Source organism: Gracilinanus agilis, chromosome 3, assembly GCF_016433145.1.
Source record: "Gracilinanus agilis isolate LMUSP501 chromosome 3, AgileGrace, whole genome shotgun sequence".
Classification (NCBI taxonomy): domain Eukaryota; kingdom Metazoa; phylum Chordata; class Mammalia; order Didelphimorphia; family Didelphidae; genus Gracilinanus; species Gracilinanus agilis.
Window position 1 is genome coordinate 95,983,154 of NC_058132.1, and position 13,406 is coordinate 95,996,559.

The window sequence follows — 13,406 nt, forward strand, 5'->3', positions numbered from 1 at the left end:
GATTTTCCTATTCTCTGCAAGAAGGGCAAAATCTAGCCGTGTCCTCTGCCCTCACACAGATGGTGATAAATAGAAGCTATTATGAGTTCTATCTTATCACAAGTCACTTTACTTCCTTTCTTGTGTCCTCAGTTTCCCCACATATAAAGTGAGAGGGTTAGACTAGATGATCTATCTCTCAGTGTCCTTCCAGGTACGACATTCTATATTCTTGTTCCATTTCTAATAAATACTGTAGGTTCTTTGTTCTAGGGTCCCCTCTAGTACTGTTCTTCCATGATCAAGAGCTCAAGGTTGAGTTTTCTCTCACCAAAAATGTCCGATCTAAGATGCGCTTATCAGGAACATGGAACAGGTTTTCAATCGAGGCCCATCTCTTCTTTCGACCTGGTGCTGGGGAAGATTTTTTCAGTTCTTCCTGAATTTCTGCTTGTGAATAGACTACTGACTTGAACTTCTTCTTTAAGGAAGCTTTTTGGGCCACTAGCCAGTGGCTTTTACCTATAAAAGTTAAGAGCAATGAGAAGGAAGCCAAAAAAGAAAAAGAAAAGAAAGAGAAGAGGAGGGGAGGAAAGAAGAGGAAAAGAGGAGAGGAGAGGAAACAAAGAGATGAGGCATAAAAGAACTATTAAAACATTTTCTTTCTATATGTCTCATATGGGTCTCAATTATTTACAAGCTGATGACATAGACTCTTGAAGCTTCAAAGCTGAAAGGGTCTCCTGCCTACACTCCCCATAGCATTTGCTTCCAAAATGTCACAAGGAGAATCCTCCAACATCTTCTCTGTATATACTTCTAGTGACGATAACCTCACTACTTCCTAAAGTAGAGGAGTAGTGAGGCTTGTGGCCTGGGCCAGTTTGCACAGCTCTGTGGAACACATCAGGGTATGAGCTGACAGACATGGGGATAGAGGTCACCACTTCTTTTTAAGGCCCTAACTCCATCCTGCCATTTTATGATGATTGACAACAAGATATCCCCTGGCAAGAAACTCGGAGTTGGAAGGGAACTTGTTATCTGGCCCAATCCTTACTTGAAGCATGATATCTCCACCCCCCAAAAAATCTTAGACAGGGGTTATCTCCAATAACAAGCAGTTCAATAGATTACAAAATAGGCCCATCTCACTGGAATAGTAAATTCTATTCAGATTTTTTTATATTAAGTCAATATTAGCTGTCCTGTAACTTCTACCCAGTAATCAAAGTTATGCTTTGGGGAACTATACAAAATATATCTTTTTCTAGAGAGAGGAAAGATTGGTTTGGGTCAGCTCATTAGAAAGAAGCATGATCGGGATTAAGGCAGGTTGATTCCATTTCTGAACCTCAGTCTCCTTCCCTATAAAAATTGAGCTAGCTGGATTAGATAATTGGTTAAAGCCACTTGGAAAAATGATGTGAGAGTTATCAACAGCTACATGAAGGAAGGCTCATCTGTGGTTCTTCCAGTTTTTATTACTTTATAAAGGTTTTGGCTTAACTGGATCTCTCACCAAGTTTCTGTAATTTGTTATTACTACCATTTTCACTGTTTTATAAAGTAAAAATGTCTGCAATGTTCTCTGATCTTCCTCCATAAGATTTGGCAAATGAATCGTGCCAGAAATACAGTATGCCCTTACTAAATGCCTGTTACTTGATTTGACTTCTATTCTAAATTGGTTTCCCCTTGGGGTAGTACCACTTTTCAAGTGTTAATCAATGAGATCAGTTTGGTTGAGTTGGTGTCTAGATTCTTTGGCCATCAGATTGCAGTGAGTAATTTATATTGGTTTTTCTGGTGCTCTTTTTGCTTATGCTCATTATAAATACTGCAGTGAAAAATGGTCAAACATTCCAAGAAATGCTGTTTCAATAAGTTCCTTATTTGCCACTCCAAGGGGAACTTCTGCGCCATTTTTCTTAGTTAGCTGCATCTTCCTTTTGTCTTGTAATTTCACTTAAAGAGAAGTAGGTAAGCAAATGAAAGAGGAAAAAGAGATGAAGAATGGGATAAGTAGGTAGGACAGCAGATACAGCTCTAGACTTGGAGTCAAGAAGGACCTGGGTTCAAATCCGGCCTCAGATACTTTCTGCCTATGTGACCCTGGGAAAGTAATTTATCCCCAGTTGTCTAGCCCTTGCTGCTCCTCTGTCTTGGAATTGATTCTAAGGCAGAAGATACGTGTTTAAAGAGAGAGACAGATAGACAGAGAGAAAAGGCTGATCCAGCTAACACCAAAGTCTGAATCCTACCTCTGATATAAAATAGCTGTGGGACCCACTTACTCTCTCTATCAGACTCAGAAAACTGGGTTTTAAGCCAGAAAGCTAAGCCTCAGCTGAAGGTAATTCCTGCCACTGCTAAGAGAAGACATTTGTCATGCCAATGCTAAACTCTGAGGACATTCTGTTCTTTAGATCCACAAGGAAACAGCACATTGTGACAATGTGGTCCTATCATCACCATGCTGGAGGACAATAGCTCCCAGGCTTCCTTGTAGGTGTGCTGAGATTTAATTCCCTTTAGCTATTGGGTCTTTCTGGTTCTCTAGAACTTGAGGCTCTGGTAGTCAGTCGCCTGGAAAGTCACAATATTCCTGTTCCCTCGCTTGTAACCCTATGTTAATGAGGGAGCTCAAGCAAGAAAGATGAATGAAGGTTCTCCCATCCTGGCACTGCAGGAGATGGTTTTGGGAAACAGATCATGAAGTGCCTGCTGTCTAGTTTGTGGCTCATTTGTTTCATTTCTGTCTCACTCTCTGTGACCCCATTTGGATGCTGGTGGAGTCTGCCATTGCCTTCTCTAGTTCATTTTACAGAGGAAGACGCTGAGGCAAACAGGGTTGTGACTTGACCAGGGTTACATAGCTAGTAAGTGTCTGGGGCCAGATTTGAACTTGGGAAGATTAATCTTCCTGACTGTAGGTCCAGCATCTGTGCCACTGGGTCACCCAGCTGCCCATGATGCTTATTTTAATACCTTGTCATTGAACTGAATGCAAGTTTATAACAAGCTGCCTTATGCTTTATTATTTATCTTGCATTCAATTTAAAGTAAATGTTTTTTGCCTGCAATAACACTTGTTTAATTCTGGATGATATAAGGAAGAATCAGAGATAAAAAGTGGGGGTTTGAAAGAAGTGAGTTTTGAGGGGGACAGCTGGGTGGCCCAGAGACAGGAGGTCCTGGGTTCAAATATGAGCTCAGATACTTCCTAGCTGTGTGACCCTGGGCAAGTCACTTGACCCCCATTGCCTAGCCCTTACTGCTCTTCTGTTTTGGAACCAACACATGGTATTGATTCTAAGGTGGAAGGTAGGGTTTAGAAAAAAAGAATTGGGTTTTTTAGATGGTAGACTCCCCAAAGTTCCAGAAACATGAACGTAAATAAACATGACCTGTGCCATATGCTGCCCTCTTGTTTGTTTGTATGGTTATTATTTTCACCCTGGAACTGGTGGTGATAATTCAGAGGGAGAAAGGATAGAGAAGTTATAGGGTCCCAGTGGTGGGACAGGCAAGAGGCCTTGACAGAAAATAGGGAGGTGCTGTGACATGTGCATAGATGCACACAGATCTAGAATTCCCTTTTGTCTTCTATTATACTAAAAGCTAGAGATGGCACTCGAAGAGCATACCTTCTAATGAGAGAGACTGTAGACCAGTGATTCCCAAAGTGGGTGCCACCGCCCCCTGGTGGGTGCTGCAGCGATCCAGGAGGGCGGTGATGGCCACAGGTGCATTTATCTTTCCTATTAATTGCTATTAAAATTTAAAAAAAATTAATTTTGAGGGGGCTAAGTAATATTTTTTCTGGAAAGGGGGCGGTAGGCCAAAAAAGTTTGGGAACCACTGCTGTAGACAAAAAGGTGTAGCAAGTGGTATTGTGGGTGGTGGGCGCTTTCTTTTGCCCATATAGATTATGTATGCCTAGAAATGGTTTCCAGGGAGGCAAAAATAGATATCTCTATCATCTTCTTCTGTCATCTTTTTCTAAGAGAGACTTGCCTACCAGGAAATTGGGAGGCCGGGGCCAGTCAACCTGCTTTCTCAGGGCAGGGTACTAGACTAGAGATGCTTCTTTATGCTTTATGCTTCTTCAAATATTATTGGTCTAGGGGGCAGCTAGGTGGCTTAGTGGACAGTCAGGCCTGGAAGTCAGGAGGTCCTAAATTCAAATCTGGCCGTAGATACTACCCAACTGTGTGTCCCTGGGCAAGTCACTTAACTCCATTTGTCTAACTCTTACCAACTCTTCTGCCTTGGAATCTATGTTTAGTGTCCATTCTAAGACAAAAGGTAAAGGGTTTTAAAAGATAAATAAATATTATTAGTCTAGGAGATGTAATTTTTAGATTCAAGTCTGATGGCTATTTCTTAATGAGGAAGAAAGGTCCCAAGCTTTGAATCCAAGGCTTAATTCCCTTCCCATCAAAGCCAGCTCCACAATGAACACACGTAGCAAATCAATGAATTCTCCATATCAGTGGCAAAACAGAAATCAGAGGAAATATACATATAAGAAAATGGGTCATACATTAAAAATTGAAGGAATTCTCCCACTGGGAGGGAGATAATTCATCCGAGAGAGAGAGAAAGACAGAAGGACAGAATGGCAGAGACAGACAGAAAGTCCCAGATCTTATCCAAGGAGAAAATTCCCTAAAGTCTCTGGAATACCAAACTGGGAATGGCGAGATAACTAAAGCTTTAACAACTTCTTCACAGATTCTTGAAGAGAATGGTCAACTTCCCTCTTGAAGCTGGAAACTAGAAGAACCTGGGATCTCTCTCTTTGCTTGCTTTTACCAACTCTGGCTGCCCCCTGCCCCAGCAAGCCTGGGCCATTGAGTAACCAATCTCCAACAAAAAGAGTCACACATAGGCCTTAGAGCTGGGTTACAAAGGCAAATATAAGATACATACAGAGTAACCAGAAAGTAGTATATCAGAAGGAAGGCACCAGCAACTGAGGGGAACAAGAATTTCTTGCCAAAGGTGGTATTTGAGCTGAGTCTGGAAGTAAGGGATTTTAAGAGATGGCCAGGAGAAGAGGTTGCATTCCAGGAGACAGGGAAAGTGAAGGCAACAGCACAGTGATGGACTGTCATGTATGAGGAGTAGCAAGTAGGCCAATATAGATGGAACATACAATATATGGAGGGGAATAAGGCATAAGTAGACTGTAAGGTAGGAAGGGGCCAAATTGTGAAGAGCTTTTTTTATTAAGCCCTTACCTTCTGTCTTAGAATCTATATTAAGTATTGGACTTATATGGAATATATTAAGTATATTCTAAGGCAGAAAAGTGGTAAGGGCTAGGTAATGGGGAATAATTATTATTTTATTATATGTAATTATGTAAAATGTACATAATAATTTATTTGTTAATTAATGACTTGCTCACGGTCATACCACTAGGAAGTGTCCAAGACCAGATTTGAACCCAGGTTCTCCCAATTCCAGACCTGGCTCTGTGAAGAACTTTAAATGTCAATATACATATACAACCAAGTAACAAATATACATATATATATATATTGCCTAATTTGATTTTGAAAATCATTGCACAAATATGGCAGATTATATGAAAAATATCTGGCGAGGATAATGGACCACAAATTTAATATGAATCAGTAGTATGATTATGGCAGCCAAAAAAGTTAATTTAGTCTTAGAATGCATTAGAAGTATAACATCCATACTGAGGGAGCTAATAATCCTGTCCTTCTCTGCCCTTGGTTAGACTCTATTTGTGGTACCATATTTAATAATGGAGCCACATTTTAGGAAGAGCATTGACAAATTAGAGTACATCCAAAGGAAAGGTTATAAAATGTAGAGTGTATAGAAACCATTTCACCCCAGGAAGGAAGACTAAAGGATCATTTTAAAGAAAAGAATTGGAATGGAACCAAGATTAAAAGGGAAGCAAAAAAAGTGGGAAAAATTTTTTTAGGATAAGCAGCTCTGACAAAGGGCTCATTTCTCAAATATATCAAACCGAGTCAAATTTATAAGAATACAAAGCATTCTCTAATTGATAAATGGTCAAAAGATATGAGCAGGCAATTTTCAGATGAAGAAATCAAAACTATCTTTAGTCATAAGAAAAAATGCTCCAAATTACTATTGATTAAAGAAATAAAAATTAAAATGACTCTGAGATACCACCTCACACCTGTATAATATTGGTTAAGGTGACCAAAAAGAGAAATGATAAATATTGGAGGGGATGTGGGAAAATTGGGACACTAATACATCGTGGGTGGAACTGTGAACTAACACAGTCATTCTAGAGGCAATCTAGAACCTCATCCAAGGGGTCAAAAAACTTCTCTGACTGAGCAATACAAGGAAAAAGAAAAGGATGCATATGTACAATATTTATAGCAACTCTTTTTGTAGAAGCAAAGATTTGAAAACTGAGGGGATGTCCATCAATTGGAAGAATGGCTGGACAAGTTGTGGTATATGATTGTAATGGGAATATCACTGCACCACAAGAAATAACAAAAAGGATGAGTTCAGAAAAAAAAAACCAGAAAGGCTTATATATAGAGTGAAGGGAACAGAACCAGAAGAACATTGTTTACAGTAACAGAAATATTATATGACGATCAGCTGTGACGAAGTAAACTATTAGCAGCAATGCAAGGATCCAAGACAATCCCAGTGGACTCATGATGAAAAAAGCTATCTACATGGAAGGAACTGTCAGAGTCTAAATGAAGATCAAAGCATACCATTTTTCACTTTATTTTCTCCATGAGTTTTCTCTTGTATGTGCAATATATGTCTTCTTATATGACACAAGGAACATGGAAATATGTATTATGTGACAGCACTGGTATAACCTATATCAGATTATTTATCATCTCTGGGAGGAGAAGAAAGAAGGGAGAGAAGGAGAGGATATGAATTGCAAAATATCAGAAAACAGTTGTTGAGAATTGTTTCTATATTTTAAAAAAAGGAATAGAACTATAAAAAACAAGAATTAGTAACGGAGAGTTCTTTTTACATTTAAATCAGGAGACAAATTATATTTGTTAAGGTTGACTTTAAGAGGGTAGAAGCTGCAAGGGAGCAATTTCTGGCTCAATATATGGAAAAAAACCTAACAATTAAAATTGCCCCAAAATGAAATAGTCTGCTTTAAGTGATAGCCTCCTACCAATGGAAATGGAAATTCTGAGCAAAGGCTGATTTGATTACTTGTTTGGAAGGTAGAATGGAATCCTGTTCTGGTTCAGATAGGTTGGACTAAATGCCTCTGAGTTTCCATCAGACTGAGATTCTAGGATTGAGCCTTACAGTTCCGTTGTGAGAGCGTGACTAAAGGATAAGCAGGGCTTGGTGATCCACTGGCAATGGGAGATGGAACAGAGAGATCTAGAATCTGCTGGGGGTAAAGAATTCACATTACCTTCATTTCGTGACCTGAATAAGTTTCTAGCTGGAAAGCAGTTGGCGAGATAATGACATCCATCATCCACTTTATATAGTCCTGATCCTGACATCCTGTCAAAAGGTTTCCTAGGAAGTAAATTAAGGAAAAAGTGAATCAAAAAAAACTCACTGAAACCATTATTCCCACAGCAGAGGAAGTGACAATGTGGAAGTGTGAAGGGAACATACGAAGCCTGGAGGTTAGGTGAAGTTACCACAGCTGCATATCAATCAGTCAGCAAGTATTAAGCACCAACTGCGTACCAGGCACTGTGCTATATGCTGGGGCTACAAAGGCAAATAATGGAACAATTTCAACTCTCAAGTCACTTAATTTCTTTTGCAAGTTGGTGGAACAGCAGATAGACATCTGGAGCTGGATTCAGGAAGACCTCATTTCAAATCCAGCCTCAGTTACATACTAGCTGTGTGATCTTGGACAAGTTGCTTCACCTCTATTTGCCTCAATTTCTTCAACTATAACATGGGTATAATGATAGTACCTACCTTCCAGAGTTGTTCTGAGGAGCAGATGAGATCATTTATGTTAAGTGTTTTGTAAACCTGATGGCACTAAATAAATGTCAGCTACTCTTGTGTGAGAGAGAAAAAAGCACAATTATAAAACCTGAAGGCCATAGAAATGTGGATTTTTATTAGCAGTAATACTAATAACTCTAACTATTCATGTTACCTTTAGGAAAGTATAGGGGGTGGAAAGAACACAAGCAAAGAAAGCAGGGTCTAGTCCTGGTTCTGTCACTTACTGGCTTTGTACCCCAAATGGATGGATAGCTAGCTCTGGGAATCACCTGCAGAAGCATGGAAACTAAATTCAAAGGAACTGATGAGATATACAAGTGAGACTGTACAGAAGAAAACTAGAAGAGAGCACAGAATGGAGCTCTGGAGAACAGCCACAATTAGTGCAAGACATGAATGAAGATGCAACAAAAGAGACTAAGAAGGAGTAATCAGACAGATTGGAGGATCAGGAGAATGAAGAATACAGAGACTAAGGAACTAAACAAGTTTATGGAACCGTGAATCAAAGAGCAAAAGTCTAGTATAGAATAGTTTAGAAAGGAAAGAGAAATAATTATGAGAACAAGGGAAGGAAATCCTTTTTTGAAAAAGGCATAGAGAATGGAATTTTAAAATTGATCAATGATCTAATAATCAAAATAAACTGAAAAGGAGAGGAAGGGGGATTTAATTTGGCTCCTCAAGAGAAAAAAAAGAGGAAAAGAAATAGAAGGAAGAAAGAAAAAGGAATTAATGAGTTAAGCAAAACTTTAAAACTAGTGAAAGAGATATGGCAAGGGAAAAAAGCCAGTAGGAATAGGGTTTTCTTAAACTAGATTAAGCTAAAGTAAACTGACGAAATATAGTAATATGTTTATGAAAGAAAAGGGGGAAAATCTCAACTTGAAAAAATGAATATTTGAGATGAATAGAGGAAAATGGAAGCCTAACTTTTGCAACTTTAAATATGGATGGGTTAAATAATCCAATAAAATGAAGAAGAGTGACAGATTAGATTTTTTTTTAAATCCACCATCTGTGGCATATTAGACATGCATTTAAAGAACAAATAACACAAAAATGAGGAGTTGGAAAAAAATTTGCCATGTATCAGGTGAATCCAAACAAGTAGAAGTTTAAATCATGGTATCAAACAAAGCAAAAACAAAGTATAAAAATGGATAAACAAGGAAACTATCTTATGCTGAAAGTAACCAGAGACAAGAACAAAATTATTAAACTTATATTTCCATATAAAATAACCCTAAACAATATAAAATATCTGGGAGTCTACATACCAAGTTAAACCCAAGAATTATATGAACATAATTATAAAACACTTTTCACCAAATAAAGTCATGTATAATTAGATTTTTCTCCCCAGGGCTCTAAATTCCAGCATCCCACTTTTATTCTCATGTTACATCCTTACATTTTGGAGATAAAGTTGTGTGTGACCCTGCCCCTTTCTCTTTTCCCACAAATGCAGCTGGGAAAACATTTCTTTATTCGGGCTTTCACTTTTGTCTTTTTATTTCTTCTACTTCAAGTGATTATTAATAAATCTTATAAAATATAATACTTGGGATTTATTGAATATTAATTTAAATTTTACAGTCAGATCTAAATAATTGGGAAAACTATTAATTGCTCATGGATAGGCCAAGCCAATATAATAAAAATGACAATTCTGCTTAAATTAATATACTTATCAGTACCATACCAATTAAACTTCCAAAAAAATTTTACAGAGGTAGAAAAAATAATAACAATCTGGAAGATCAAAAGCCCAAGAATATCAAGTGAATTAATGAAAAAAAATAGGAAGGAAGATGGCCTAATAATACCAGATCTCAAACTATAAATGGTAATCATCAAAACAATTTGGTTCTATATACTATATATGGTAATCATCAAAAAAATTTGGTTCTGGCTTAGAAATAGAATGGTGGATCAACAGAATAGATTAGGTACATAATACACAGCAATAAATGACTATAGTAATCTAGTGTTCAATAAATCCAAAGATCCCTGTTTTGGGTACAATAACTCACTACTTGACAAAAAACTACTAGGAAAACCAAAAAACTGGCAGAAACAAGGTATAGACTAAATATCTCACTTCATATATCAAGATAAAGTTAGGATGGGTATACAATTTAAACATAAAAGGTGATTTCATAGGCAAATTAGGGGAGCATAGAATAGAATTTATGACCAAACAAAAGACAGAGAGTATTATAAGATATAAAATGGATAACTTTGATTATGTTAAATTTAGAAGGTTTTGCACAAACAAAACCAATGCAACCAAGATCAGAAAGAAAGCAGAATGCTGAGAAAAAAAATTTTACAGCAAGGTCATCTGATAAAGGCCTCATTTCTCAATTATATAGAGAAGTGAGCTAAATTTGTAAGAATACAAGTCATTCATCAATTGATAAATGGTCAAAAGCCATCTATGGTCATATGAAAAATGTTCTAAATTATGGATTAGAGAAGTGCAAAATTAAAACAGCTTTGAGGTTCCATCTCACACCTCTCAGATTGGCTAATATGACAGAAAGGGTATTGGAGGTGATGCAGGAAAATTGGGACACTAATGCACTGCTAGTGAAGTTTTGAATTGACCCAACTGTTCTCGAGAACAATTTGGAACTATGTCCAAAGGGCTTCATGTGCATATACTTTGACACACAATTACCATTACTAGGTCTATATCCCAAAGAGATTTTTTACAAGGGAAGAGAGGATTTATTTGTAAAAAAAAATATTTATAGTTGCTCTTTTTGTGGCAGGAAAGAATTGGAAACTGAGGGTCTATCCATCAAATGGAGAATGGTTGAACAAATTGTGGTATATGGTTATAATGGAATACTATTGTGCTATAAGAAATGATGATCAGGATGATTTCAGAAAAATCTGGGAAAACCTACATGAACTGATGCAGAACTGAAGTGAGAAGAGCCAGGGGAACACTGGACACAGTAACAGCAATATTGTACAGTGATCAACAATTCAATGATCCAAAGGACTCATGAGGAAAAATGATATTCACCTCTAGAGAAAGAAGTGATGGAGTCTGAATGCAGATACAAGTATATGATTTTTAAATTAAATTTTCCCTTTTTTGTTTTATATGTCTTTTTCCACATAATGTTCAATATAGGAACTATGTTGTACATGATCATGCACGTATAACTTAGATCAGATTGCATACTATCTAAAGGAGGGGGTAAAGGAAAGAGGAATGGAATTTGAAACTCAAAATTTCAGACAATGAATTTGAAAAATTATTATTACATGTAGTTGGGAAAATAAAATATTATACTAAAATGTAGAAAAATATTAAACTTATATTTTCCAAGTGCCTTGGCATCTAAATTCATAAAGGAAAAATTAACTGAACTATAAGAAGATATAAGCAGTAATACAATAGTGGCAGAAGATTTCAATGTCCCTCTCTCAGATATGGAGATATGGAATATCAGATATGGAACCTAACAATGATAAACCAAAAAAAAAAACCATAACAACCAATTGCTTGAGATCTAGAGCTAAAAGATTTATGACATTGTTTAGAAGCTAGAAAGAATATGTATATTTCTCAGCGCCATATAAAACTTTTATAAGAATTGACCATCTAATGGGCACATAGATATTTGGGGGTGGGGGAATGCAAAAAGGTAGAAATAGTAAACATATCTTTTAAAGACTTGAATGCAATAAAAATAACATTAAGTTCAGGGATACCCACAAAAGTCACAGAACTAAGTGGAGCCTTAACAACAGATAATTAATGCTTTCAGAGAAAATAATTTTCAATTGAATGATGAAGTCAAAAGCCAAATTGCAAAGGATTTAAAAGAAAATGAAAGGATAAGTGGAAGCATCTGCACAAATGGCTTTTTAGACATATTGAATTTAAGATGTCTACAGGACATCCAATTTAAGATGCCTAAAAGGGATTTGGAGGTTTGAATTTGAAAATCAGGAGAAAGTTTGAGGCAGAATAAAGAGATTTGAGAATCATCAGCATAGAGATGATAATTAAACCTGCAGTAGTTCATGATGTCACCAAATCAATTAATAAAGATAGAGAAGAAAGCTCAGGATAAAACCCCAAAGGATACCCACAATTAAAATGCATACACTACTTAAGAATAGAAGGTGATGGAATACTATCGCGTTGTCAAAAATGGTGGAGAGGGTTCTGGAAAAGCCTGGGAAGACTTGCACAAATGGATACAAAGTGAAATGAGCAGAAACAGGAGAATAATTTATAAAGTAACAGCAGTATTGCAAAGATAATCAACTTTGAAAGGCTTAAAAACTCTGATCAACACAGTGACATATCATAATTCCAAAGGACTCATGCATGATGAAGTATGCTATCCACCTATAGAGAATGGATAGCCTTAATGCAAATTGAAGCCTATTTTCTCTTCCTTCCTTCCTTCCTTCCTTTCTTTCTTCCTATATTTAAAAAAAATGTTCGACATGAGTCATTCAGGAATTTGTTTTGCATGACTATACATATTTGTAATGGGTTTTGGTTTCCTTTCCTTAATTTAATGGATAGGGGAGGGGGATGGAGAGAATTCATGACCAACAACAAAAGAAAACTGAATTAAAGAAAAGAAAGTGCCTTTGGTTAGGGACCAGAGTCTAGTCTGGGTTCTAATACTTACCTCTTATGTGACCTTGAATAAAACCCCTTGACTTCTCTGTGTCTTGGTTTCCTCATCTAGAAAATGAGATGAATAATATTCCTTAGTTTGGCATTCATCTACTTGTCTTTTAATTATCTATTTTTTCTTGTTCTTAACTTGGCAAACATTGACAAATGGATCATACGTGAAACCTCATCTCACAATTACCTAGAGCTAAACTTTCTTTTCAAAATTATATATTATATTTTACCTATTAATTCCAAAGATATCCTGTTCGTATGTGGCTACTTAATGTACTTCTGTTTTCTTCCATTTTTAAAAATATCACTACCTTCTATCTTAGAAACAATAATGGTTCTAAGGCAGAAGAACAGAAAAGGTTAGGCAGTTAGGTTAAGTGACTAGCTCAGGATCATACAGCAAGAACTTGTTCATGGCCAGGTTGGAACCCAGGTCCTCTATGACTCTAGGTCAGGCACTCTATCCACTGTGCCACCTAGTTGCCCTTAATTTTTTAAAATGTTATAATGACTTGCTTTTCTTTTCTTTTTCTGGCAGTGCTATGGTTACCATTCTCTTCTCCTTCCCAAATCCCTGCTCTATTCCCATAAAATCAAAACAAAAAAACGTTGTACTAAATAATCATAGACAAACAAATAGGATCCACACTTTGGCCACATCCAAAAATCTGTTTTCAATACGCACCTTCCTTGTGTCCTATTGGGTAGGTTCTCATCACTGGTTCTCTGGGAGTCATAGCTGGTT

The 13,406-nt window shown here is 36.9% G+C and overlaps 1 protein-coding gene across 1 annotated transcript in view; it reads right to left on the reverse strand.

The window, feature by feature from the left end:
- The window catches only part of XRRA1 (X-ray radiation resistance associated 1), an 86,634-nt gene extending 73,919 nt beyond the window's left edge, over positions 1–12,715 (reverse strand). Inside the window, exons 1-3 of the mRNA XM_044665989.1 lie at positions 12,660–12,715; positions 7,421–7,530; positions 311–501 (exon numbers count right to left, since the gene is read on the reverse strand). Coding sequence (XP_044521924.1) covers positions 311–501; positions 7,421–7,530; positions 12,660–12,715 — 357 coding nt within the window. The remainder of the gene's footprint in view (positions 1–310; positions 502–7,420; positions 7,531–12,659) is intronic.
- Between the last annotated feature and the right edge of the window lie 691 nt (positions 12,716–13,406).